This window comes from Pongo pygmaeus, chromosome 6 (genome assembly GCF_028885625.2).
Source record: "Pongo pygmaeus isolate AG05252 chromosome 6, NHGRI_mPonPyg2-v2.0_pri, whole genome shotgun sequence".
NCBI classification, from domain to species: domain Eukaryota; kingdom Metazoa; phylum Chordata; class Mammalia; order Primates; family Hominidae; genus Pongo; species Pongo pygmaeus.
The window spans coordinates 132,199,048-132,225,164 of record NC_072379.2 but is presented as its reverse complement, the minus strand read 5'-3'; the positions used below and the strand labels follow the sequence as shown (position 1 = coordinate 132,225,164).

At 39.2% G+C, this 26,117-nt stretch overlaps 1 protein-coding gene across 5 annotated transcripts in view; it reads right to left on the bottom strand.

The window, feature by feature from the left end:
• The window catches only part of EXOC4 (exocyst complex component 4), an 815,858-nt gene that overhangs the window by 775,882 nt on the left and 13,859 nt on the right, over positions 1–26,117 (bottom strand). For all 5 annotated transcript variants that reach the window (XM_054494593.2, XM_063667851.1, XM_054494594.2 and 2 more), the window contains exons 2-3: positions 17,975–18,164; positions 4,085–4,279 (exon numbers count right to left, since the gene is read on the bottom strand). In XM_054494593.2, coding sequence (XP_054350568.1) covers positions 4,085–4,279; positions 17,975–18,164 — 385 coding nt within the window. The remainder of the gene's footprint in view (positions 1–4,084; positions 4,280–17,974; positions 18,165–26,117) is intronic.

Below are 26,117 nucleotides of genomic sequence, written 5' to 3'. Positions count from 1 at the left end.
TTTAAATCCTACCTCCACGAAATTTTTGCATATTGGGATATGCAAATCATTGTTTATTGGGATATGCCAACTCCTCAGAACATGCAAAGTTATAAAATGGTAATATCAGAAGTGGAGTTGTTGAAAGAAATAAGCTAACAAATGTAACATATTTCAAATAGTACCAGGACATAGTTAAGTGCTCAATACATATTAGCTATTGTTATCATTGTCATTCATTTAATTACTACGAAAAGGGAAGGTTAGACACTAGAGAACCTTGCCATTAAGAAATAAATAAGCAAATAAATAACCAGAGAAGAAAAAACAGACCAAAGCTCCCACAAAAGAAATACCTTTTTCTCTCTGTAGTGGTATTACAGTCTTCCACATAGTCACCCATTTAGCTAATGATTTGGGAACTCTGACTATATAAGCTACACTATGCTGGGAACAGGGCAGACAAAAATAGGTAAGACACAACCACTACCCTCAATGACCTACCACACAAACAAAAGGAATTATATTAAAATGAAACATATGAGCTTATGGAAACATAAAGAAAAGCACCTAGCTATCTGAATATCTGGGACATTCAGCGAGTTGATGAAATTTGAGCCAGGTCTTAAAAAGTAAGTCATCACTTTCCAGGCAGACAGTATTGGGAATCAGTTCAGGGAAATACAAGGTCAATTAAAAAAGAAAAATACATCACATCCTTATGCACCAGCAACCAGTAACTAGAAACCTTAATAAATAAATAACTACTGTTTTAAAAGACAACAACAAAAAAATGAAATACCCAGAAATAAATCTAACAAAATACATATGATACCCCTAAGGACTATGTATATTGCTAAGCATTATTAAAGGACACAAATGAAGATTTTAATAAATGAAAGGAATATTATGTTCACAGATAAGAACACTTAACATTGCAAAGATAATTCTCTTAAATTCAATCGATTAGCTATTGAAGGTTCAAGTGATTCTCCAGCCTCAGCCTCCGAGCTAGCTGGGATTACAGGCATGCACCACCACACCCATCTAATTTTGTATTTTTAGTAGAGATGGAGTTTCACCATGTTGGCCAGGATGGTGTCAATCTCCTGACCTCACGTGATCTGCCCACCTCAGCCTCCCAAAGTGCTGGGATTACAGGTGTGGGCCACCATGCCTGGCCACAAAGACAATTTTGAATAGCAAGATGAGAGAATCTCTTCACTTCCTATCAAGATGTATTATAAAGTTACAGGAGTTAAAACAGCATGATTTGGGTGCAGGTACAAATAACACCACTAAACAAAATAAAGAGCTCAGAAACAGATCCATTTATATATGAAAAGTTGCTGTGTGACCAAAATAGCATCATGAATCAGTAGAAAAAGGATTCAATAAACAGCCTGAGCCAACTGACTATACAGAAGAAAGATAAAATTAGATCCTCAGTTGATACCATATATAAAAATGGACTTTCGATGGGTTAAAGAAGAAAACATAGGAGATTCTCTTATGATACTGGAATGGAAAAAAATTTTCTTGCATCAAAAATCACATAACAGGCCAGGCACAGTGGCTCACAGCTGTAATCCCAGCACTTCGGGAGGCCAAGGCAGGCATATCACTTGAGGTCAGGAATTCCAGACCAGCCTGACCCAACATGGTGAAAACCCATCTCTACTAAAAATGCAAAAATTAGCCAGGTGTGGTGGCACACACCTGTAATCCCAGGTACTTGGGAGGCTGAGGCAGGAGACTCACTTGAACCTGGGAGGCAAAGGTTGTGGTGAGCTGAGATCACGCCACTGCACTCCAGCCTGGGCAACAGAGTGGGACTGTCTCAAAAAAAAAAAAAAAAAAAAAAAATCACATAACAAAAAATACTGAGAAATTGAGAATCTGTTTTGCATTACAATTTTTAATTTCTTTATAACAAAGACACTATAAACAAAGGAAAAAGACAAATCCCCAATTGGGAGAAGATATCTAACAGACAAGAAGAATTAATATCTAGAATATATAAACAACCAAACAGAAAACGAAACAAAACCTCCGGAAAATGTGTCTTACAAACTCACTCTTTTCTGGACATGACTGTTCTTCCTCCCTATACCACGCCCCCTGCCCCAACCAGATAGTTTTACTGATGATTATTATACCCAACCTGGCTCAATCTAGCTCCTAACCCTAGATTTCTGAATTATTTTCTTCTGTAAAGGTGGAAAGATGTAGACATAGCCTATGCCCCCTGTTTTCCCTCAATACCCAACCTCCTCCCTCACACATGAAGAGACCAGTCTTTAGCAGAACAATGAAGAGGGCATGCAGAGAAAACACACAGGTGACATTCCACATACATGCCTATTCCTTAGGCAGACTGGTTACATGAGTCAAACAACTATTTTTACTTAAGCTAGCTAGAGTTGAATTTCTGTAACTCACAACCAAGAATTTAAAGAAGTTATTTAATGAGTCTTGAGGAAAATATGTCAGAAAAAAAGGGACAGTATTCCTTATTGATTAGCCCTTAAGTAAATAAATTAGCCCTTAAGAACAAAGACCATAACACAAAAATCTGAACATAATTAACACAGAAATAAATTCTAACAACCTATTTTAATCTGTGGCACTTACTTAAAAGCAAGCCCACTCCAAAAAATCGTGATTCAAATAGATGTATATTTGCTACACAAATGTATACATGCTTATCTATTCTGATTGCTGAATCTTGAGAATATAGGACAAGTATGCATTCATAATGCATAAATCAACACTAAAGGTGAAAAGTAATTTTTTTCTATCAGACACCCTATAGTCATTATTATTAAAGAAGCTGCCACTTTGAATAAGATGCTGAAAATAACCAATTCTTTTGTCACTCCCAAGAGTCAATCTTTTTTTGTTGTTTATTGGGGTTCTTTTTGAGACAGTCTTACTCTATCGTCCAGGCTGGAGTACAGTGGCATGATCATGACTCAATGCAGCCTCAAACTCCCAGCCAAGGGCCAACCATTATTAATCTCCTTCCACTGTGGAAACTGACCATTCGGTCTTATCACATAACCAGGTTTTAATATCTGATAGAATATCATGGCACTTCTCACTCCTTGGTTACCAAATTTCCTTAAAAAGCTTCTTATGAAGGAGTTTTAGCAAAATTCCTCTTGGAAGTCTGAATGAATTAGAACCACTTAGAGCATTTAATCTGTGTCCCTACCAATTCCCCTCAGTGTTTTTTCCAGTGTTAAAGCCAATCTAATTTGGTTAAACAAAGGCAAAGGATTTTCACCTATTGTGGGGAAGAAAAAAACAACAATTCAAATACAGCCCATCTGCTGCTGAGAGCTCCTATAGAGAGCTTCCTTAACCAACTCTGAATGAGATGGAAGTGGGACTGGGTGGGTAGAAGGGAAGGGAGAAAGAGCAGCCCTCTCTAAGAGCCACAGGACTTGGGAAAGTTAGGATTATTAGGAAGCAAACTCTGTATTTCTATTTTTTATTCATCTTCTTGACGCTTAGCCACATGAACCACCAATTGCATCCTTCTGGGAACTTTCAGCAATTCAAAAAGGAGCATACACAATGGACTAAGATAGAGGCTAAAGGCTAGATTGTGGAGTACTCTTGCTCAATAAAGTTGCTTCCAGTATTAGTCTCCCAAAATTTTATTTCTTATCAATTTCAAGGAAAAGAACAAAGCCCTTATGTAAAAATTCCTTCAAAAAATGTGTGGAACACTAGTCTATAAATCTTCAGAAGTTCTGTCTCATGTAGATTTCATTGTTTAAAATTGGATTCATTAACTATCTTTCTCTGAAGCTAAAAAACACCTCTCATTACCATTCTAACCTGATTTAAGTACTGGTTTCTTACTATTATACTTCTTGCCATTGTTACAAAGACAGATAATACATAAATAATAATCACCTACCATTTCAAACACTGGAATTAGAAAGAGAAATAGCCAGGCTTCACCTGCAAGGGCTCATGAATCCCAAGAGGGCAGTTTGTAATGCGCTACATGGATTACAGGATTCAGAGAGAACAAAAGAGAGTGCTTTTACATCTTAACAAAAATGACCCTTAGCACAGGCTGTTCTCTTACCAGCATGTCAGTGGCACTGAGATAGTGCTTGCTGGCCATGCACTGTTCCAGCTTTTGAGGCACTTGCTTGATATTCTCAATTTCATCCAACAAGTTCAGGACATGCTTATGCTCAATTCCTTCAATCCATAGTTTCCGAAGCTCATCCCGTTTGCAGTGCAGCAGCATCTTACATGAAAGTAGGTTCTCTTTTACCTACAATAAAACAGATTCAGTCTTGGGTCAGTCCAAAGTCTTGCCAATCTAAACCTATAATCTGGTTAGTAGTCTTCACTGGTACTACTGTATGCAGCAGTTCCTAATTCCCACTGCCACTTACTCTCCTTGGTCTGCCTCCAAAATTCTAATCCTGGTTCTGACATAGACTCACTTGGGCACATCTCCACCTCTCTCTAATTTCACTCCCATGAAATGAGAAAACTACTCCCAACCTACCTTTGAGTGCATCTAGAAAACATTACTAAAGAGAAAGCACTCTGAAAATATGAAGTACCTCATAAATATTAATATATCTAAAAGGAGAATGATCAATGTGAGAGTCCATGCTATTATACCTTCCCCAATGCTTGCAAATTTCCCATCCAGCTGATACGTCACTTGGTCCAAGCTTCTAGCTCTAGAACTCCAGCTAAAGTTTAAAACTAAGAAACAGGGTGCTCAACTTAACTAAAATAAAAGTAACCCCAGCTTCCAAAAGAGAAGAGGCACATCCAGAGATAATATGAAAATAAAACGACATACCAAGGCTTTTTTGCCTTGCATTCTGAATATTAGATATTAAATAAGACAATCTCCACCACCTGTAGATCTGCACGGTATAGTGACTAGCATAGGCAAAACATGACAAAATAAAAGGGAGAGGAGAGGAATGGAGGAGGTAGTTGTGATGCACGTGATAGGAATAAGTTTTTATTTGCTCCCCTAAATGAAAATTTTCCATTTTTTCAACACGGAAAAATTTTAAAAACCATGATTTTTCAAAATTCACAGAACTACTTTCATATATTTTTGATAGTCCTCACATGTATTTTCATTTAAATTTGAGTTTAATATTTCTTTACAGTTTTCTTTCTGGCTTCTGTTTGAGGTAAAATTTACCCATGAATGCATCTCAAGTGTACCACGTGGTAAGTTTTGGCAAATGCACCCACCTGTATAATCCAAACCTTCATCAATACATGGGACATGTCCATCAGTGCAAAGAGTCTACCATATTTTGGTAACTGAAAATCTATATTGTTCTTCTACAAGACTTGGTGTCGTGATGAAAATATTCACTGACACTATGCCTCTGGTGATTACAAAACTAAATTTCAACATTCATCCAACAAGTACGGAAAATACGAGGACAAAATGCTAAGATTAAAAGGTTTCTTGAGAAAGCATCTAATCCTTTCCTACAACTTCATGACAACACCAAAATCATGCTTCTATGAAACTCTCCCACGTTAAAAAAAAGTCTTGAATAAGACGACCTTGTAACCTCTCTTAATAAGTATAATAGGCCAGGCGCAGTGGCTCATGCCTGTAATCCCAGCACTTTGGGTGGCTGAGGTGGGCGGATCACGAGGTCAGGAGATCGAGACCATCCTGGCTAACACGATGAAACCCTGTTTCTACTAAATAAAATACAGAAAATTAGCTGGGCATGGTGGCGGGTGCCTGTAGTCCCAGCTACTTGGGAGGCTGAGGTGGAAGAATGGCATGAACCTGGGAAGCGGAGCTTGCAATGAGCCAAGATCACGCCACTGCACTCCAGCCTGGGCAACAGAGCAAGACTCCGTCTCAAAAAAAAAAAAACAGTATAATAGACTGATTATTAATTTGGGGGGTCATAGACCTCTTTGTAAATCTGATGAAGATGATTCCAATTATTTCTACTCCTTCCTGCAATCCCACCAAGGTAACAGCAAAGAAATTTTTTGAAGCATAAAGAGAGAACAGAGAGGAAGAACAGCAAATAAGAGATGGTAACAAAACTGTGGAAGCTAGCAAGAAGATGGACAGTAGGCAACTAAATTAGCAGGCCAGAGAAATCTGAAAACCTTAGCCTGGAGTAGGATTTACTAACACCAAAAAGGAGGCACCAAGTATACTAATGGCAGGGGTACTGAGTTAAAAGTTTCTATAGGAGTATTTTGAGTCCCAAATCCCCATCAAGCCACACACATGGGTAATTTCCTCCCCCACAGCATTGGCCAAATTGGGAGCAACTGAATTGGACAGGATCTAGACAAGGAAATGCCAGGCATGGTTGAGAGGGAGGCATGAGACACTGCACAGAAAACAGGAGGATGAAGTCAAAGTGGGACATATTAAACAGTATGATCCTCAGCCCCCATGGACCCTCGGTCTCCGTCAATAGTTAGGCTCCAAAACACTGACAGCTTGACTTTTCACCCCAACACAGAAGACAAATGGCTTCTCCCTTGGGAAAGTGAACTGGTCCAAGTGAAGACCTATACAGATAGTGACATTTGAGGTTTCACTGAAGAAACTGCTGAGTCCCTACCCAATCATTATGGACAAGCTCCATAACATGTTCTGAGCTTCCAATCAGGTTTGTAGTGCCTGCCTCTTACACACAAATGGCTAGCCAAGGATCACCAGACATGCACAGAAAGCCTGCAGAATGGAATGACAGGCATCAAAACAGAGAAAATTACTGAAGCAGGACATGAGGGAACAGAAACTATGCAGGAAACAGAATTTTGTTAAACTATAATTAACATCCTTAGGAAAAATAAAAGAAGCTATTACATCAATTAACCAAGGACAGGCCGATATAAACATTTTCAAGAAATGAAAAACAACTCTTAGAAATTAAAATAGAAATTTTAAAACTCCAATAGAAAGGTTAGAAGGTATCCTTGAGGAAATCTCCAAACAAGAAAACACCAAAAAATGAGATAGGAGGTAAAACAGAACAAGAGGATTGATCCAAAAGGTCCAACACTTACCAGATAGGAGTTCCAAGGAAGGAAAAGTGAAACAAATGGAGTAGAGAAAAATAGTTAAAAAATAATTAAATAATTTTTTTTAAAACTGCCTGCTCAGTGCAGTGTCTTACTATAATCTCAGTATTTTGGGAGGCCAAGGTGGGGGGCTGCTGGAGCTCAGGAGTTCAAGACCAACCTTGGCAATGCAGGGAGACCCTGTCTCCACCATAAATTAAAAAATCAGCCAGGTATGGTGGCACATGCCTGTAGTCCCAGCTATTCAAGAGGCTGAGTCAGTAGGATCACTGGAGCCCAGGAGGTTGAGACTGCAGAGAGCCATGATCATGCCACTGCATCCAACCTGGACAACAAAGCAAGACTCCAGCTCTTTTAAAAAAAAAACAAGAAGAAGAAGAAAGAAAAAAAAATGCCAGAACATGTCAAAACATGAATTCTCAGATTGAAAAGGCACACCAAGTGCTCAAGAAAATGGAAGTCAAAAAGACCCAAGCCAAGACACATCATTCTGACATGTAAGAACACAAGGGATAAAGAGACAATCATAAAAGCTGTCAAAAAAAAAAAAAAAAGGAAAAAACAGGACCTATACAAAGCCTTGTGAATCAGAATGACATCGGATTTCTCTCAGCAGCAACATTAAAAGCTACAAGACAAAGGAATGATATACCTTCAAAATTTTAAGAGAGAAGTATTTCCCAGAAGAACTATCAATCAAGTATGAGGAAAGAATAAAGACATTTTCAGGCTTGCAAGCTCTCAAAAACTCAATTTTATATGCACCATATCTCAGCAAACTACTGAAGAATGTGTTCCACCACTACAAGAGAAAACAGAAGAGAAGAAACAAGGGATCCAGGAAATACAATACAGAAGAAAGGCAACAGGACAATCCAATCAGTAACTCCAGGAAAACAACAACGCAATCGCACAAGAGAAAACATAATCACAGTATGCTGTATGGCCTAGATGTACATATTAGTGTAGTTATAAAAAGGTAAGCACTGATCATCTATTTAACCAAAACTAGAATACAACTATATAGAGAGGATGAAGGAAGAGGATGTAGTGGGATGGGGAGAGATTGGGAAGGGGGCTAAGTCCTCATCTTCCATAGTTGGAAGTTAATATATAACATTTAAAATAAAAAACACAGCACAAGCCTACTATTAGAAATAGAAATACCTAAAAAAGAAAAACTAAAAGAGTAAAAGTCAGCATCTCTGAGATGTTGGAACTGGGACTGGGGTAGGATGAGGTAGGAGAGTCCAGTCTTTTATCATCATTTGTGGCTTTATTTGACTTTTAAACATATCTCTCAGGCCGGGCACGGTGGCTTACGCCTGTAATCCCAGTACTTTGGGAGACCAAGGCAGGCAGATCACGAGGTCAGGAGATCGAGACCATGCTGGCTAACACAGTGAAACCCCGTCTTTACTAAAAATACAAAAATAAAATTAGCCAGGCGTGGTGGCAGGCACCTGTAGTCCCAGCTGAGGAGGCTGAGGCAGGAGAATGGCGTGAATCCAGGAGGCGGAGCTTGCAGTGAGCCGAGATCGCGCCACTGCACTCCAGCCTGGGCGACAGAGTGAGACTCTGTCTCAAAAAAAAAAACAAAAAAAAAACACATATCTCTCAAAGCCATTCCTAAATTCCACTGGAGTTCTTAGTCTCTGAGTTAAGGACTCCAGCTATTAAATCATTCCATTTTAAATCTTAGTTCAAATCTGTTAGAATCTGATTTCTGATATCCTGCTCACATCACCTTGCTACTATAGTTCTCAGCTTTTTCCTCTATGTGTAACAGTTACTATGGAAACAGTTAAAAATAAATCTTATGTTATACAACACCCAACTAGGCTCCTGATCAAGAGTCGGGGACAAACTTACACGGTGTCAGTAAAGCTTGGCAAACTCCTATCTGATTGGAAAAAGACAATTGTGTCACTTCACACTAGGATATGTACAATGTAATCAGCTCACTTCTCACTTTTGCTTACTACATGGAAGGAAAAGTGAAATCGAATTTGCGGGGGGTAAAAAATTAGCATCAGGCTGGGTAGAAAATGACCACACCAAAATTCTCTAAACCGAGCTAACAAAGCTACAGACCAAAGAAACTACAAGAACTGTTAATACTAAATTGCCCTGAGGCTTCCGCTTTATGATTAGAAAGTCACAGTCATGAAAAATGTTATTTTAGAATTTGGGGGATAGGCTCAGTCAGCCACAAAAAGGAAGAAACAATGAAGAATCTCAAAAACATTATGCCAAGCAAAAGAAGCTAGACACAAAAGAGGGAATAATGTACGAAGTTCCGGAATAGGCAAAACTAATCAGTAGTGCCAGAATTCAAATCAGCAGTTGCTTGGAGCAGGATGTGAGAGAGAACTGACCGCAAAAAGGCAGGAGAGAACTCTGGGGTGATGGTAACACATTCAGTGATATATACCTTTGCCAAAACTCACTGCACTGCACTCTGAAAATATGGCATTTTACTGTACATAAACTATACCTCAATAAAGATGGAAAATACAGCCACTGTGGAAAATAGTATGGAGTTTCCTCAAAAAATTAAAAAATAGAACTACCATATGATCCAACAATCTCACTACAGGGTCTATATCAAAAGGAATTGAAGTCAATATGTCAAAAAGGTATCTGCACTCCCATGACCACTGCAGCGTAAGTGTCCATGAACAGACGAATGGATAAAGAAAATATGGTATAAGCACAATGGAATACCATTCAGCATTTAAAAACAAGGAAATCTGTTTGGGCACAGTGGCTCACACCTGTAATCCCACCACTTTGGGAGCCTGAGGTGGGTAGATCACTTGAGCCCACGGGTTTGAAACCAGCCTAGGCAACCTGGTGAAAACCCATCTCCACAAAAAATTAGCTGGGCAGAGTGGCATGCACCTGTGGTCCCAGATAGCAGAGGGACTGAGGTGGGAGGATCGCCTGAGCTCAGTAAGTCAAGGCTACAGTGAGCTGAGATCTCACCATTTACTCCAGCCTGGACAACAGAGTGCAACCCTGTCTCAAAAACAAAAGGAACTCTTGTCATTTGCAACAACACATATGAACCTGGAGGACATTATGTTAAGTGAAATCAGCCAGACACAGAAAGATGAATATTGCATCATCTCCCTTACATGTATAATCTAAAAAAGTCAAACTCATAGAAGCAGAAAGTAGAGCAGTGGTTACCAGGGGCTCGGGGTGAGAGGACGGGTTGAGAAGATGTTGGTCAAAGGATACAATACTTCAGTTAGACAAGAGAAGTAAGTTCAAGAAACCCATTGTACAACATGGTGACTACAGTTAATAACAATGTATGCCTAAAAATTGATGAAAAGGTAGATTCTAAGTATTCTCACCACAAATAACTGATAAGCATGTGAGGTGAAGTGTATGTTAATTAGCTTGGTTTAGCCATTCCACAGTGTATACATATTTCAAAACATCATGCTGTCTACTACAAATATATGTAATTTTTATTTGTCAATTGTTAAAAATTAAAAAAAAAAAGGTTTTTTTAATAGGAAGAAACAGGGCTATACCCATCAATGAATAACATTCAAATGTTAGAAAAGTACCAAATTACACTGAAACATTTATTTCTCAAAACTCTGTTCTACTTTTATAAATGTGATGACAGTATTTTCATTTCAATTTAATTTATAAGTATAATTAAGATTGAAAAATTATGTTACTCTGTTTCTTCCTGAAACAAATGCGTGAAAAGTGAGGTTGTTCAAACCACGATATCAAGTCAGAGACAAATTTCCTTTGCTTTCTCAGAGTTTCAGTAACTTCACAGTTGCTCATAATCACCTGTTCAGCAATAGCTAGAATTTCACAAAATCTGCAAGTCACCCTCACTAGAGACTATTAGAAAAAGAGAAAAGAAGGAAAACAAAGCCCAAGAGGCTATTGTGAATAGAAATGTGAGATGATACAGACAGCAGAGAAGTTGAGATTTTTGCAGCCCTCTCTTGGAAAAGATAAAGGGGTGAGAAAAGCTAAGGGGCGCTTTGAATAAAACTGCCTTAGCATTTGTGAGAGGAAGACCAGAGATATATACAGTGAGAGGGGCTGACGGACACAGGCCTGGGGAAGACCATAACTTTTAAGTCATAAAATCAGAAAAGTACTGAATTTGTCCGGATGTGATCATTCTCGCCTGTAATCCCAGAACTTTGGGAGGCCAAGTTGGGCAGATTACCTGAAGTCAGGAGTTCAAGACTAGCCTGGCCAACATGGTGAAACCCCATCTCTACTAAAAAATACAAATATTAGCCAGGTGTGGTGGTGGGTGCCTACAATCCTAGCTACTTGGGAGGGTGACGCAGGAGAATCACTTGAACCCGGGAGGTGGTGGTTGCAGTGAGCCGAGATCACATCATTGCCCTCCAGCTTGGGCGACAGAGCGAGACTCTTTCCAAAAAAAAAAAAAAATAGAAAAGAAAAGTACTGAATTTGGTTCAAGGAAAAGATAAAGAAGGGAGGGAATGCCTCTGAGTATGCATATTATCTGCAATAAAATACAAAAATGTGCAAACAACTCATTGAAACTACAGACTAGAAATATTCTAAAAAGTTATCTAGGAGGCAAGGATAGTAAATGAAAATTAATGTGCTGACATTACTCTTAATTTTAAAAGTATAAAATACTGAGATGTCTTCTTTGTTTTTGTTGAATTTTATTGGCGCAAGTAAATCTACATATAAGCACTATCATAGGTTTTCTCCTGCCGTAAGAGACCAACCCAATTTTTTCCATGGAGTCTTATAGAAAGCACCTGGAAAGAACGAACCTCGGAAATACCATTCATTGTTCTGTTTAAAAGCCTTTTAGAACTACAGATCATTTTTAAATTACCTTCAAACTTGTACTGTCTGTGCTTCATCTCCCCGGGTTTTTTCAGCTGCCACTCTAAGTTCTGAAATTCTGAGAAGCTCCCCTCAACGCTTTCCAATACCTTCCTTTGAGCTGCAGAGACCGAATACAGTACACAAATACACACACACCTGAACTTAATGGAAAGATCACCTCATGGTTCCAGCAACTGCATTAATGTGCTCTAGAGTGCTGCACACATTTAAAATTATATCTCATTATTACCCACTGTTTAGCATGTCCATTTCTAGAAACCAAAGGCCTTCTTCCCTTTCTCATACAAGCAGCTAGAATTCTCCATCTTATATTTGGGCTGTAAATAACTTCCTAGCAAACCATGTTGTTCTACTAGGACTTTTTTTATATTAAGGTTACTCCTCGTTCTAATTCTAACTTTCAAGGTATAATCACATTTAAAAGCCAGAATTATTTTAGGTATATACTAAATAATGAATGTTTCATTACTCAATGATTAAGCCCTAACAACTTCACTTGAATAATCGTATACAGTTATTTCTCATTATAGGCAAGAAAAATGAGATTCAGAGCTTGATCTAGCACCAACAGGGTGGTCAAAATTGGAATGAAATGTTAAGTGTTTGTGTGCACATCACAACAAAGCCAAGTATCTCCCTTCAACCTACCCTGCTCCAGTGATAAGCACTAGACTACTTTCTAACTTTAAAGAAATCTGAGGTCATCTCATTCACCTAGTATACCATAGAGAAACATACCAATTTATTTGGCCCAAGTCCCCAATTTATATCAACTCGTATCCATTTCTTTTGGTGCTGCTGCTGCAATAAGCTGGTCAGTTGTTATTATGAGAGACACTGGCAGAACCTATGGAATTGGAGGTTTACCAATGCAATAACATCTCATTTTGAGCAATTTTACAATGCATTCAGAAGTAATAGAACTGCCTGCCCAGTTATTTTGCTTATTGTCCACATTACTTGACCTGATCAATTGTACATGGTATCAAGGCTGAGCCTATGAGCCTTCTGTTGAGACCTCGTCTCTATAAAAAAATTTTTAAAATTAGCCAGGCATGGTGGTGAGTGCCTGTAATACCAGCTACTCAAGAGGCTGAGGCAGGAGGATCCCTTGAGCCCAGGAGTTTGAGGCTGCAGTGAGCTATGATGGCACCACTGCACTCCAGCCTGGGCAACAGAGTGAAACCCTATCTCTAAAATAAATCAATAATTAATTTTTTTAAAAAAAGCTTGGACCATCAGGGAAGAAAGTTAAATCCATCTGTCAGCTCACTTTTATCCTCAAAAACACAGAATCTACCAATATAATATAAATCAATATATGAAAGTAATGTCAAAAAATGAGACATGTAGGCCAGGCACAGTGGCTCACACCTGTAATCCCAGCACTTTAGGAGACCAAGGCAGGAGGATCACGTGAGGCCAGGAGTTTGAGACCACCCTGGGCAACATAGGGAGACCCAGTCTCTGCAAAAAAATCAAATATTAGCCAGGCATGGTGGAACGTACCTATGGTCCCAATTACTCAGGAGGCTGAGGCAAGAGGATCACCTGAGTGTGGGAGGTCGAGGCTATGGTGATTCGTGATAGTGCTACTGCACTCCAGCCCAGGTGATGGAGAGATTCTCTCTCAAATGGGAAGCATAAACAGTTCTGTGGTCTCAAGCTTTAAAAGGTGACAATGCACAAATATGAACATCTTCATCTGCCTTGGTCTCCAATGAAATCTATTCCCAGCACAGCAGCTAGAGTGGGCCTTTTAAGATGTTAGCCACATCATGATTCCTCACGGATCTAGAACTAGAAATACCATTTGACCCAGCCATCCCATTACTGGGTATATACCCAAAGGATTATAAATCATGCTGCTATAAAGACACATGCACACGTATGTTTATTGCAGCACTATTCACAATAGCAAAGACTTGGAACCAACCCAAATGTCCAACAATGAGAGACTGGATTAAGAAAATGTGGCACATATACACCATGGAATACTATGCAGCCATAAAAAATGATGAGTTCATGTCCTTTGTAGGGACATGGATGAAGCTGGAAACCATCATTCTCAGCAAACTATCACAAGGACAAAAAACCAAACACTGCATGTTCTCACTCATAGGTGGGAATTGAACAATGAGAACACATGGACACAGGAAGGGGAACATCACACACCGGGGACTGTTGTGGGGTGGGGGGAGCGGGGAGAGACAGCATTAGGAGATATACCTAATGCTAAATGACGAGTTAATGGGTGCAGCACACCAACATGGCACATGTATACATATGTAACAAACCTGCACGTTGTGCACATGTACCCTAAAACTTAAAGTATAATAATAAAAAAAAAGATGTTAGCCACATCATGTTATTCCTGTGCTCAAAGCATTACAATCATTTTCCCATTATACTGATAATTAAAATCAATGTCTTTCCAGTGACCTACAAGACCCTACGTGACTTCCCTACACCCACCCACCACACCACACGCCCTAGCTCTCTCATCTCTCTCCTGCCACTCTCCCCATGCCTCATTTTGCTTCAGCCTTACCAACCACCTTGCTGCTGCTCCAAACCTCCAATCATGCCCCTGACTTAGGATCCGGGCACCCGCTTCCTTTCTTCCTGGAATGCTCTTCCTGACACTCTCCCTAACCTCCTTCAGGTGTTGGCTCATGTGGGCCCTCAGTGAAGCCCTTTCTGGCCAACCCAGCTAAAACAGCAACTCCCTGGTCTCCCCTCCTTGGTGAGTGGGTGGGGGTGTGTGTAGCACTTCTTACCATCTGCTATACCACACTTTACTTATGTATTCACTTATAGTCTGTAGTCTGTCTCCCCTGATTAGAATGTAAACTCCACAAGTATAGAAATGTTTGTGTTTTCTTCACTTCTACACGTGAAAATCTAGAACAATCCTCAGCACAAAGCAGACACTCGACACATAGAGACTACATAAATGTTATTCAACATTATCTATTTGTTCGTTTTCTATCCTCTCATTTGCACATAAGCTCCATGAGGACAGGAACTGGTGTTTCCCATTTGTGCAGCCCTAGCACCTAAAACACAATGAGCAACATAGCGGGCATTCAACAGATATTTGCTGCATGAATCCTTATTCTTTTGGCAGAGAACAGAAAGAAAATTTCAACTCAGATCTACACATTCTCAACATCTTGCTTCGCTCTGAGATAACGTAGCCCAATCGTTACTGAATCATCCATGTTTTCACTTTAAAAAAATACATACCTATATTTCATATATAATCCAAAGTGCAATTAAAAGCCAAAAATGACAGGAAAAGATTAGTAAGAAAACATCAGTGTTTCCTCGGTGATAAGAAATGGACTGTCATGGTACAAAATTGTCAAAAACAAATTCATTTTCATTTTCCCCCAACACACAAAAAAATAAAAATAAAATAAAAATTTTCCCATTAATCAATTATTAAAGGTTAATAATAATTAATCTTTTGAAAAGAGCTTTGACCCTTTATTTCTCTACCCAATATTGAAGCTAATTCATAACCCAGAATAATATGACATTTACTTTCGTGACAACTATCAGATATAATAAAGTTTTCATTGTTATTTTCTTTTGCTCAAAACTCTGGCATACTGAAAATGAGGATGGTAAGAAACGTGGCTACTAAAACAAATGTGAAATGATCAACACAAGGCTCTTTTTCAATATCAGGCGAACATTCTTTGTTTGCAGCTAAGATGCTATCGACTCAGAATGATGGGAAGCAAAGCAGAAATCACTGCTGGTGCTTCCCATGAGATTAGGACAAAGTCTTTTCAGTCAACCAGACTAATCAGAAAACACAAACACCATGAGGTCCTTCACCTTTGCTGTGATTACCTGAGGCAAAGCCAGAAGGTCAGCAGCTCTATACATTCATTGACCCCTCTTGAGCTTAGTATATTGGGTCAAAATGGACTACAGTTTACTTTAAATCTAGAGCAAGTGATCTACAACTTTACCTAGTTTCACAGATAAATCCATAGGATGAACTCAGCACTTGTAAAGGCAAAGAATTATAGTATTCCTTTCAAAAATGCCCAGTTATAGCCAGGCATGGTGGCGCATGCCTGTAATCCCAGCTACTCGGGAGGCTGAGGCAGGAGAATCACTTGAACCCGGGAGGCGGAGACTGCGGTGAGCTGAGATCGCGCCATTGCACTCCAGCCTGGGCAATAAGAATGAAACTCCATCTCAAAAAAAAAAAAAAAATGCCCAGTTAATTTTAAAATATAAAGAGGTCAACACATGGCTTCCAAAAAGGTTAAGAGCATACTGATTCTGGAACTAGACTCTTAGAAGCTGAAAGTCATATATCATCAGTATTTGTAGAAGCACAATTTATGTATCTGCTTACAAAATCATAATATAAGTCTAATGGACAGAAAACAAAACATGAAGATGCCATATGCACAGCTGTTACTGGGCAGATATAGGCCAGCCAGTCCCCTAACCAATCTCAAAGCACAGGGCAGTGAATTTTAAACCACGGTCTATGCATCCCTCAGTCCCACAGTGGTGGGGGGAACCAAGTATGATGCTTTGGACCTCTCACCCCAAAACCAAAGAAGAGGAGAGCACTGCCTCTCTTAATGACTGATATGCTGGTATTCTGCAAAATATCGCATTAAAAAAAAAAGTTTCTGCTGCTTTAAAAATGCCTGAAAATCAGCAACAAAGGCTTTAGAATCAGGGAGATTAGAGTTTAAATTCTAAATTCATTCAGATGATTGAACATAATCATCCCTTGTAAAGAATCAGTGTTCAATAAGTGGTGGCAATTATTGTTATTTATCACAGAGTAGTACTAAATGGTATTAAAGGAGTGATCTCAAAAATACAACTAAAAATCACATAACTATAATGTTATACTACATAACCCTTATTTGATCAGTTCATCCTTTGGCCAATTATGAAAATACTCCTTACAAACCCATTTTATCCGTTAGGTACTAAAGGCATAGTACCCAAGAACCAAGAGTTTTCTCAAGGACCTACAGCAAAAGGAAGAAAGTAGGGGAGCAAGGAGGGGTAGGAGAAGAGAGAGAGAGGCAGAAAGAACATGGGGGAAGGAAGAAAGGAAGGAAGAGAAAAAGGGAGAAAAATAACAAATAAAAGAAAAACTGTTCCAAAACATGAAAAGAAAACTACAAAATAAAAATTAATACACATTAGTCACAATTAAAGCATGATATTCAAGAATTTTGGTTTTTTGCCAGGCATGGTGGGTCACACCTATAATCCCAGCATTTTGGGAGACTCAGGCAGGAGGACTGCTTGAGCCCAGGAATTCAAGGCTTCAGTGATGCACCACTGCATTCTAGCCTAGGCAACACAGCAAGGCTCCAACTCTAAAAAAAAAAAAAAAAATTATTTTCACAAACATTTCATTTTATGTTTAAATAATTTGCAGGTTAAAATTTCTTCACTTCCCAAAAAATACCAAGAATGCACAATAAATGCAGGCAAGTCACAACCAACCTCAATGTAGGAGACATTCTCTCTTCTGTGGTTTGGATTCAGATAAAAGGGTATTCGACTGGCTGCCCTCCAATTCATGTGAGTGTAAATAAGTCAGCCACTAAGATTCAGAATAGGCATTGACTCAACAGTCAGAATATTATGCTTTATTGTTTAGATGTGTGAAATACAAGAATAACTGCTAGAATGAGAATGGAGAATACAAGGGCCAGTACGCCTTCTAGTTTGTTAGGGATGGATCGTAAGACACAAGCAAATGGAGGCCATCTTGCTTGTCTCATTCCACGCTGCAGTGAGAAAGAATGGCAGAACCAGGGATAAGACACAGGGGAGGGGAGAAATCAGCCGAGGATGCCTTCTGTGATCTTTCCCAGCCAGCCTTTCCAGACACCTGCAGAACTCCTGAAAAGTGGCATTTTGAATCACTTTGTTAAGGACCATTAGCCACTACCACGGCTCCTCTCCAAGCTGCAACACCTATACTGACGGGAAGCGCTGCCATCACCAGACAAGAAGGGAGGAATACCTGCTTTATTTTATTTAGGGAGTTAGTGATGCGCTCTGTGATGCTCTGGTATGTGCGAATGGCTGTCGTCAGTTCTGTGTAGTGCTGCACAATCAATTCATCCAGGTCACGGTCACATTTCTCGTAGGCTTCTTCAAGGCGACCCTTTTCATTTTCTCTGTCTTCAACATCGTCACTAGTAGACAGAGTCCTGGTGAAGGCAGAGAGTATATCAAGCTGAGTAAAACTTGAAAGTAAAATGCAAAAGAAAGGTGAAGCACATTCATCTTATTAACTAGGAAATGAAATAAGTTACAGACAGAAAACACAAAACTTCCTTCACAGTAAATTTCAATAGCCCATCTAAGTGAATTTGTTGTTGCCTATCCAAGGAGCCCTTCTCTTCTGTCATTGGCATTAGAACTGATTTTAATCAGATAGCAGGCAGGCATGAACTGTTCAAGAGACTGGGTAACTCTTGATTTGAGTGAACTGTTCCATTCTCCTTATCAGTGACAAGTCTGGTCAATGAGACAGACCTAAGGAAGTACTAGGAACAATTTTCTGCAAGAATAATAACAAGAAAAGGTCCCTTTCCCAACCCTAGGTATCGCTGTACAAAGATAAGATACTCAGACACTTCAGCCATGTTACAACCATGGAAGGAAAAACAAGGAGGAATGCCAAGCTACCACTATGTCCCTGGCCACCAAAGCAGCCAGCCCTGCAGCTGCCTTACTTCAGGACTTCTTGTTAGGGGAGATAATAAATATCCATTGTTTAAGTCACTTTCAGTTGGTCTTTTTCATACATAGCTGAAAGTACAGTAACTGATACAATTACTTATACACTGAGGAACCACCTTCCGAAAAGCTCATTTGAATGACCTGAATTTGGTATGGAGCCCCCAGCAATCTGGAAATAAGGTCATATTAATTCTAAACTCTCTTACAACAGCAGTAATCTAAGCTATCCTACAGGACGGTTCCTGCATTTACTAGTCTTCGAACAGCACTAACAAGATTGATATGAATCAACAATAACCAGGGAATGAGATACATATTAAAAATATTTCAATAACTTCGTTTGATACATGGACCACAGATCTTTGTTTCCCCTACTATCTTTCTCGGATAATTTTTTTTAATTTAGTATTATAATCAGTAACAAAGGAACCTTTTCCTCTTATCTGTTGGCTGTGGTAATTTAGAGTTTCATTAAATTCCCTCAGATTTGTCAGCTTATACATTCAGCCTAGTTTATTTCATTTATCTTTTTTAATTTAGGGAGGGGGATATTTTAGGTTCTCAATGATGGATGCCATCAATTATAAGTCCATCATTAGAACTGCTTTCAGAGATGGTCTGTCAGCAAATTAATCACATATCCACTTCTAGATATTTGCAAGCAAAATACTGTACAATAGTCTGCTCTGAACTGTCATTTAGAGCAAAGGATCTTAATTCATGAGCCACATAATATATAAAACTTCTTTTCCAATTTATAGGGAAATTCAGGCCAGTCTTTGACTTCAATCTAACCTCCAAAAAGAATTTTATAATTCTTTTTGTTAGGTGTTAGGAATGCCAAAAGATCAGCTATATCATGAATACGGGTAGGGGGATGGCAGGAACAAAGGCAATGAAAGGAAGGGCAAAAGCCACTCAGGACAGTGTGGGATGCTCAGGAAAGGAACACTACTGGGAACCACAAGACTTGATTTAAAGCCTTTACATGAGAGATCCTGTTTCCTCATCTGTAAACTGGTGGCCCTAAACCAGACTACTTCCAAGGTTTCTTGCAGGCAGAGAATACCACCCAAGTGTTTGACTATAAAGTAAATCAGAGTGGAGAATGTAAGCGAAACTGGGCTTCAAAGATAGAGCTACCAAGATTACTTGCAATATTTGAGTACAGAGCAGCTTAGCATGTATCATGTCTTCTTGTCGTTTTAATGATACACAACTTTGCTCTTAATCTAAAGTAAAGCACAATCAGAAACTGCCTTCAATTTATCAACTGTCCCAAAGGTAAGGGTTCCTAGATGTTTAACTCTATTATTTCCCCTTGTAACGGCAGTCACAGAATTGTCAAAGCTACACTAGATCGGTTTGCCATCTTTACAAGGCTTTTCATGATTTCCGCTCCACTACCATTTGTGGAAAAAATATGCCAAACATTTCACACTGTTTACCTTAACTAGTTAGAATTACCATTAAGGAAAATGTCAGGCCCAGAGAGGACACCTTCTCTGGCATCAGCTGTCACTGTTAACACATTACTGGATCATTAGGAGTTATTTAGGGAACAGAAAGGGTTACTAAAATGAAGATTAGAGAGTAAATTGGGTCTACTGGGGGTTCTACCTCCTATTTTCCTTTTTCAAGAAAATATTTATGTAAGAAATACCCTGTGCCAGCTTTGCCCCGTATTTAAAATGTATCCTCTTGATGTAAACTAGGATGAGTATTTTGTCTTTAGTAAAAAATATTTACATTATAGAACTCAGAGTGCAAAACCATTAAAGCTTTTTTTTTTAATTAGAGAAAAGGAAGGCAGCAAGGATAATAAAAATAATAATAGCCTCTAATATTTAGAGAGGCTTACTAGCTGCCAGGAGCCAGCTGTGTTGCACATTTTATAGAATGTATGTTTAATCCTCATAACAGGCCTTTGGAGTAGGTCCTATTATTATTCCCTCCCCTCTTTTGACAGATGAAACAGCTGAGATTTAAAGAGGTTAAATTAATTTACACCACCTCACACAATGAAGGTTAGGAATAGTATGGGGATTTAAAACTCAGGTTGGTCTGCTTTCAGATTGCACTCCTAACAGCTACAGAGTGGGGTCTCTTCAGGCAGAGTAAAGCTGCCTGGGTTAGAAATGTGCCTCCACCCCACTGACTACTCAAGACCTTAGTAATGGCATCTCATTTTGCTCATCTATAAAGTGAAAATACTAAGATACCTTCCACATAGGGTTGTTAGTGAGAATTAAATGAGATCAAACAAGGCCTGGTATGTCATTAGCACTCAACAAATGTTGGTTGTTGTCGTTAGCTATTATTGTTCTAGTAATAACAGTAGTAATGGCAGCAGCAAAGGCAGTAGCGTTTTTCCATAACATAATAAAAAGTACACCCTCCGAAGACAAAAGTTAAAATCCCACCACCCCCAAATACTAGATCACTTAACTGTGGGCATTAGGTTTAAACTCTCTGATTCTCACTTTATTCCTCCTTAATGTCAAGAATGGTGAAGGCTGAGATTTTATTCTACTCACAAGCTAAGAGGTTAGCCACAGTTTCACAGGTGCTGGCAGAAGACACAAAACTCCTAGAGCTCCTCAAGTCCAAAAGACTTGATGACACTCATAGCACAGCAAGCGACGTAAGTGCAGTATGTTCACATCAGTTCCCCTTGCCCCCAAGTCCCACAAGGGTTAGGCAGATGGGCCCAAAGAGAAGCCTGCCCACATAGGCAGCTCCTGGAGAAGAACTCCGAGCTCCGAAAACCGAATCTAAGCTCAGAGACTGGACTGGAAACACATCTGCCCCTTGCTCTGGAGTGAGAGACCATCTCTATCTTCCAACGCTGTTTGCTAAACAAACATCCTCGGCAAAATAACCTAAAACATAAGGCAATCAGTGCCTGGCTCACAAGAACTTCAGAAACACAAGAGCCCCAAGGCGAATGGTCTCCCAACAATAATAAAATCTAAGTCATTGGGTTCCTTCAAGGACTGAATGCATGGTGCCAAGCAATAGTAGGCAGTGAATATTTATTTCCAAGCTCTGTTTTCTTTTCTGCAATATGAGACCAGAAATACAATGTCTCAAACAATAAATATTTGTCTGAGATAAATATTCAATAAAAATTAATAAATGATAGACCATAAAAGCATGAAAGAGGCCAGGCACGGTGGTTCATACCTGTAATCCCAGCATTTTGGGAGGCCAGGGCGGGCCGATCACAAGGTCAGGAGTTCGAGACCAGCCTGGCCAATATGGTGAAACCCTGTCTCTACTAAAAATATAAAAAATTAGCCAGGTGCAATGGCCTATGCCTGTTGTCCCAGTTACTCAGGAGGCTGAGGCAGAGGAATCACTTGAACCCAGGAGGCGGAAGTTGCAGTAAGCCGAGATCGTGCCACTGCACTTCAGCCTGGGCAACAGAGAGAGACTCCATCTCAAAAAAAAAAAAAAAAAGCAAAGCATGAAAGAGCTGACTAATTCTAGGGAGAAAGTTCTCACGCACACTAGCAAATCCCAGCAAATTTCAGTGTGGGATTATCACTAGTCCCTTAACCTGAACAGACAGCAGTGCAGAAGAGAACACTTGTCATTGAGCTCACCCCACCAGCCAGGTCATGAACCTCTCTTCAGCCTTCTAAGCCTCTGTGCAATACAGAGCTCTACCAGCTCACAAAGCAATTCACTGCAATTTTGAACAGCTTTACTTATTATAAAGCCTTCCATTAAAATAAAATAAAATCAGCCCCTTTATAATTTCTACCCATTGATCCTAGTCTCATCTTTTTCTGTAACACAAAAAAATGTCTATTCCTTCTTCCATAGAATTTCCCTTTAAATGGTAAAGGACTTTCAATAGTTCTTTCTTGGGTTAAACACCTCCAGTTTCTTCAACTGTTTCTTCCACACCATGACTTCCAGCAGCCCACCATCCTTTTTGCTTTCATCTGAAGTCCCCTCAAAAACAGGTAACACTCACATAGAACTTACTATGTGCCAGGCATTAATCTAAATGGCTTACACATAATAATTAATTTATTGCAAAAACATCCTTATGAGGTAGGTACCTGTATTAATCCAGTTTCATGCTGCCGATAAAAACATACCCAAGACTGGGCAATTTACAAAAGAAAGAGGTTTACTGGACTTACAATTCCACGTGGCTGGGGAGGCCTCATAATCATGGCAGAAGGTGAAAGGCACATCTCACGTGGCAGCAGACAAGAGAATAGAGCTTGTGCAGGGATTACCCTTTCTAAAACCATCAGATCTCGTGAAACTCATTCACTATCACGAGAACAGTGCAGCGCAGGAGAGACCCACCCCCATAATTCAATCACCTCCTACTGAGATGCTCCCACGACACGTGGGAATTGTGGGAGTTAAAATTCAAGACGAGATGTGGATGGGGACACAGCCAAACCATATCAGTACCATACTTATCCCTCTTTGTAGAGATAAAGAGATGGAGTTTTTTATTCAAGGCACATTAAGGAGCAGAGTCTGACCTCAAACCTGGGCCATATGGCTCTTAATGGCTTCACTAACCTGCCTCTCAGATGTGCTGAGAAGTGAATACAACATACTTCCAAACTGAAAGAGGTTTTATATCCCACAACATGAACACTATATTTCTAATAATATAGCCTAAAACTACATTCCATTTTTAAAAATATAGTCCAAAAATTATCCAAGATCCCTTTGACAGTAAGTGCTGACAAGTCAACTCTCACTCATCCTCCACTTGTGAAATTTTAAAACTAAATGCAGAAATTTACATGCATCCCTGTGTTCTACATGTTTGGAAAGGAAGGTGAAAGTGAGGCACAGGATACAAACTACTGAGCATCTATAATACACCAGGCAATACAGTGGTTATTTTGCATACCTAATCTAAGACAATCCTCAAAGCAGTCTAGTATAATAAAATATTATCACCAGCCTTTTTACAGGTAAGGAATCAGAGGCTCACAGAGGTAAAGTAAAATATACACATGCACATAGCTAATATCAGAGTTGAAATTAAAGCTAAGTATATTTGACTCCAAAATCCATGCTCTTTCTACTCTACATGTTACAAAATCCTATCTTTCCTGCCTTCAACTCCTGAGCTGCAGGACACATACTCTCATCAAGCCACAGTTCATATGTAAAGAGAACAGCAGACAGGGATGGAAAGAGAGCACCAAGCAGCTTTTTTAGTAATAACAGTCTTGAATCTGGGCAAGATTTAAAGCATGAGCTAAATAAAAGACATGATCAAAGAACAAATGGTATAAAGTTGCCAACCCAAGATGTATTCAAGTTATTGAATCACTCTAGATTTTTTTTCCATTCCTATTCTCAAAACGATTATGACTTATAAATTATTGTCAAGTTCATGGAGGAACATAAAAGAATAAACTAGATTCCAGTTAAGCTGGACACAAAGACATTTCTGGATCATTAAGAATTTTTCACTAAGATAGCTCTGATATTTTGCATGATGAATTACATCTTAACCATGACTAATTAATCCCCAGGAAGGAATTTATTTACCTAAAGGGCTAAAAGGACCACGGTACACATGTAAAGCTACTGTTAACAACATCTAGTAGGAACAAATATGTTATTAAGTTCTAGTGGATTCACAACCATGAGCTCCAAGTGAGTCCCATAAACAAGCATTAAAACCCAGCGTAAATAACTGGAGATCTAAAACTGAATTTGTCTGTTTCCCATTTTCATAGTAGCCTCTGTATTTCAGTGTAGCTGATCAAATGTTTTGAAAGGAAAATAACCAGTCACCATCACTGGTTCCTTCTGTGGAGCAATTTTGCTTTCACTTTGGTCTTAACAGAGTAACGGAGTCCAGACAGGAGAAGATACATAAAAGTCAGTATTGTTCTTAAAGACAAAAGAAAGATCAAATAAAGGAAAAAGCACACCTGTGAAAATAAGGTCAGTCACCAAAAGTGACTCATCACTCAAGTGGAATAAAAGGATGCAAAAAGAAAAACCCAAATCTAGAATACTACCATTAGGAATACACCAAGAAAGTCTCTTACTACCTCATCAAGTATATCAAACAAGAGCCATCCACATACACATTAAAGGAACACAGGTTCTGGAATTTTAAAACACCCAGATTCAAACAGAGCTCTGCAACTTTCAAGTTGCTTGACCTTCGGTAAGTGACTTAACTTTTCTGGGTCTGTGTTTTTCTTTGTAAAACAGGTAAGATAATAAGAATACCTGCCTTGCCAGGATATTGTTAGGACTGGAGAAACGTGTGAATGTGCTTTGAAAATATAAAGTGTGACAGAAGTGTTGGCTGATATATTATTGGGAACAAAATAAATAATCTATGAATCACAACATTGGTAGCCCAAATCCCCTAAAGCCTATCCCTTTCTAAAGTTCCTGAGGATATTTATTTCTGAACTGAGATCAGACCTTTTCTCTATATTCTTACAGTGCCTGGTACATTAAGTGCTTAGTAAAAGCTAAGTAATGAGCAGCAGTGCAATGCAGGATCTAGAGAGGTCATGGAGGACAGTTCCCAGCCTTAAGAAACAATTGCAACTAAATTGTCTCACATGAAATGCATGCTCAAAAATCTGTGGAAAAGAACAAATAGTTGCTCGTGACCCTATTTAATTCACTTATTCATTCAACAAATATTCACTAAGTATCTATTACTTACCAGGCACAGTTCTAAGGGCCTAGAGATACATACAGCAATGAACAAAACCAATCCCTCCCTCATGAAGCTTATGTTCTAGTGAGGGGAGCTGGGAGGTAACAGCTACGCAAAAGCCAAGACAGGCAAGGAGGAAGGAGGCTACTTCATATAAGGAGGCCAGGGAGGGCCTCTCGGATAAAGACGGCATTTGAATACAGCCTACTAGAAAGTGAGAGAGAAAGGGCACTATCTGGGAAGCTGATTCTAGAGAGAACAGACCCTGAAACAGGGTGTGTTTAGCCTGCTCAAGAAACATGGAATGGCAAGGAGGTCAATGTGGCTTTAGAGACTTGAGAAAGAGTGACAGTGACAGGAAATGAATCAAGGAGAAAACTGGGAGCCAGACCAGGCCCAAGTTTGTGAGCTTTTACTCTGAATGTTCTATGAAGCTACTTGGGGGTGAGCACCCAGCCAAAGACTGATAACCTTTCAACCAGTATTTAATGGTGAAACTGAGTAACAATATCTACATTCAAGTTTCATTTTAATTATATCCCACCTCTTCCCAAAAAAGATGTGAGATGGCTTGCGCAAGAATATAAACAATAAAAAGTAAAATACAAATGAGAAAGTGGGACTAAAGAGATGCAGAGCTGAACAACACCAAATAAATGTAAAAGACAACTATGCAGATCATATGGGCAAGCAAAGTTAATATGAAGCGAGCCCCCAAACTAAATCTGAGCTT